Source organism: Aplysia californica, unplaced genomic scaffold, assembly GCF_000002075.1.
Source record: "Aplysia californica isolate F4 #8 unplaced genomic scaffold, AplCal3.0 scaffold00147, whole genome shotgun sequence".
Taxonomy (NCBI): domain Eukaryota; kingdom Metazoa; phylum Mollusca; class Gastropoda; order Aplysiida; family Aplysiidae; genus Aplysia; species Aplysia californica.
This window is the reverse complement of record NW_004797417.1, coordinates 1,401,148-1,403,980: the sequence shown is the minus strand read 5'-3', so window position 1 is coordinate 1,403,980 and position 2,833 is coordinate 1,401,148. Positions and strand designations below refer to the sequence as shown.

The window sequence follows — 2,833 nt, the reverse complement described above, 5'->3', positions numbered from 1 at the left end:
CCCAGCAGACCCTCTGAGAACACTCAGACACATTCTCGGCTTCCGCGGAAGCATACAGTGCAAGCAGCGGATTTCACGCGCTCAAACACTATCAAACTGACAAGATCGTTCACTGTCTATAGCCGGGTACCCATTTACACCTGGGTGAAGTGAGGAAAATTTGTGCAAAGTGCCTCTCCCAAGGACACAACGTCGGGCCCCTGACGGGATTCGAACCTTCGACCTTACGGTCCGAGAGCCTAACCACTAGACCACCGACGCCAAATACCTAGACTTGATATACATTTTCTCTCCACTCTGAAATTGAACTCGGGTTTCCTGCGCGCGACAGGGTTACATCTAACCGCTAGACCATACGTGCCGGTTATGACTGTCTGAGATTTTAAACAATCAAACTGGGCCGAATCAGGACTGAAGACGTAAACCTCTAATTTCAGACACTTGTTTGACCTATTTAGTTGCAAGTGCCGTGAAACTCTTTCGAAAACTAACGAGAGATACATAATTGTTGATCACTTCTTGTAAGACCAATTTTGTCTCATGGGAATACAAGAAGTTGTTTCCAACACTATCAGAACAAACCTAAGGTGTGCTGCAAGGGCTTTCTGTGTTACGATGCACGTTTTAAAGATTGTATAAATGCGCGAGCAATCTGGCGTTAATGTTTTATATTTAAAAAAAAATTTTTTTTGGGGTGTAAAAATCTCTTCCATATTTATTCTTTTACTTATATCAAGGAACGTTCACATATATTCTCAAAAGTGTAAAATTATAAAACTAAAATTAAAATTAAAATTAACGAATGAAACTGAAGAGCTCACAAGACTGATACATATACAATGCCAGGTATCGAACTCAAAGTTCACGAGTACAATTTAATTTATTTCAAATTTTAGAATTTTAAAAGAAATTCACTTCCATCTTTATTTTTTTACGAACACCAATGAACATTCATATATTTTCGAAGGTGCAAAAATAGAAAAATTCGAATCAAAATTAAAATTAAAATGAATATATGAAATTGAAGAGCCATTAACAAATATGATACAATGCCAGGTATCAATTTCAAAGTTCACAAAGTACATTTAATTTATTTAATATTTTAAAATAATTTTTTTTTAAATCGCTTTACTTTATTCTTTTACTCACATCAAGGAACATTCACGTACATTTTCAAAAGTGTAAAAATGTGAAAATTAAAATTAAAAGTAACATTAAAATTAAGGTATGACACTGAAGAGCTCACAAGAATGATAAAGAAACCCCCAAAAACGTACGGCACAATTTTAAGATTGCCACACCTTTATACCATCGTTAAAACCTGCTGCGCATTGCGCCATCGGTAAATCGCGCGGAACATATCAAACCCCTGCGAGTGGGTGGTTGTCTGGTGCTCTGGTGTGGTTTGCTCTTTCTTTCCTATCAAACATCTATCGTCCTTATCTTCCCTTCTTCTTTTTTATGTTTGTTACTCTCTTGTAACACCTCTAATATCTTCTGGCGCTCATATAACCTTATGCAGTTGCGAGCGCCGTAAAACTTCTACTAAAAAAAAAAACACACACAAAAAAAGCATGCGAGTACTCATTCGAGTTGTTTTGCAATTGGAGTACCAACTCGACTCCAAAACCTCCGACTACTCGGATAAATACATGTACTCGAGCAAGTACTTTTTTCCCACCCGTTGAGGGCTTTTGGTAGAAACAAAATAAAAAGCGTACAATTGTCATCGTTTTTGTTTACTATTGCATTATTTTTTTTGGTACGCTATTCAAATCGTCTATATAGTTTTGATATTATTGTTTGTTGTTTTTACATCAGCAAATAACATAATATACATTTAACCGTGTGCTTAGAGTTTGAGTACTCGAATACTAATTCAATTCAAGTATTTAATGATAACTTGGACACGGATTCCAGTCAAAATATTTGGATTTGCAAACACAAAAAGTCCCCCCCCCTCCCCCCTCCCTCCTTTCCCTACCGAAAACATACATACAAACAAACAGAAAACCCCACACAAACAGAAACATTTGCTTCAAATCTCGCCTTACTTATAGTCATAATATCTGTTCAGTGCCTACGTATTTTAAAGTGTCATGAAGAGCGTCTATTTTTAGAATGTCCCTCGGAATACACATTATATCATCATGTATTCTTCCCCTTGCAGGAAGCTCCTTTGAAGAGCGTCTATTTTTAGAATTTGCCTTTCACATACTCGTATCATCATTTTGCAGGAAGCTCCGGAAGGGGTTTGGCTTCACGCGCGTGCGCAGTAGGCGTTCCTCCACCTCCGACAGCAGAAGAGCTCTGGACGAACCCCATGACGTCATAATGACGGGTACCGGCGACGCCCTGAAGCAGCGCAGGGGCCGAGATGAGGCGTTCACTATCGACGACGTGGAAGACGAGGAGGGAGGGACGCAAGTAGGGGAGGAGGAGTACTACTATGACGAGGTGTTCGGCCAATCGCCGTTCGGAGACGAGCGCACCAATACGTCGGTGCGGGAGCTAGTGAACGCCTCCGAGGAAAACGATGAGGAGATGCTGGACTTTGATTTTGAGACACTCGGGATAAAGATCGACGACTACAAGCTTGACGCTCCGAGAAAGTTCACCGTGTGATCAGGACTCGAGTATCTTTTTTTATTCTCGCTTTCTCTTTCTCCTTTCTCTCTCTCTCTCTCTCTCTCTTTCTCTCTCTCTCTCTATCTAGCTTGCTCTCTCTCTCTCTCTCTCTCTCTCTCTCTCTCTCTCTCTCTCTCTCTCTCTCTCTCTCTCTCTCTCTCTCTCTCTCTCTCTCTCTCTCTCTCTCTCTCTCTCTCTCCTTTCT

General features: G+C 40.2%; 1 protein-coding gene across 1 annotated transcript in view; it reads left to right on the top strand.

Annotated features, from left to right (window-relative positions):
• LOC101859479 overlaps positions 1-2,698 on the top strand; it is a 6,988-nt gene extending 4,290 nt beyond the window's left edge. Inside the window, exon 3 of the mRNA XM_005097152.2 lies at positions 2,238-2,698. Coding sequence (XP_005097209.1) covers positions 2,238-2,625 — 388 coding nt within the window. The 3' untranslated portion in view covers positions 2,626-2,698. The remainder of the gene's footprint in view (positions 1-2,237) is intronic.
• The last annotated feature ends 135 nt before the right edge of the window (positions 2,699-2,833 follow it).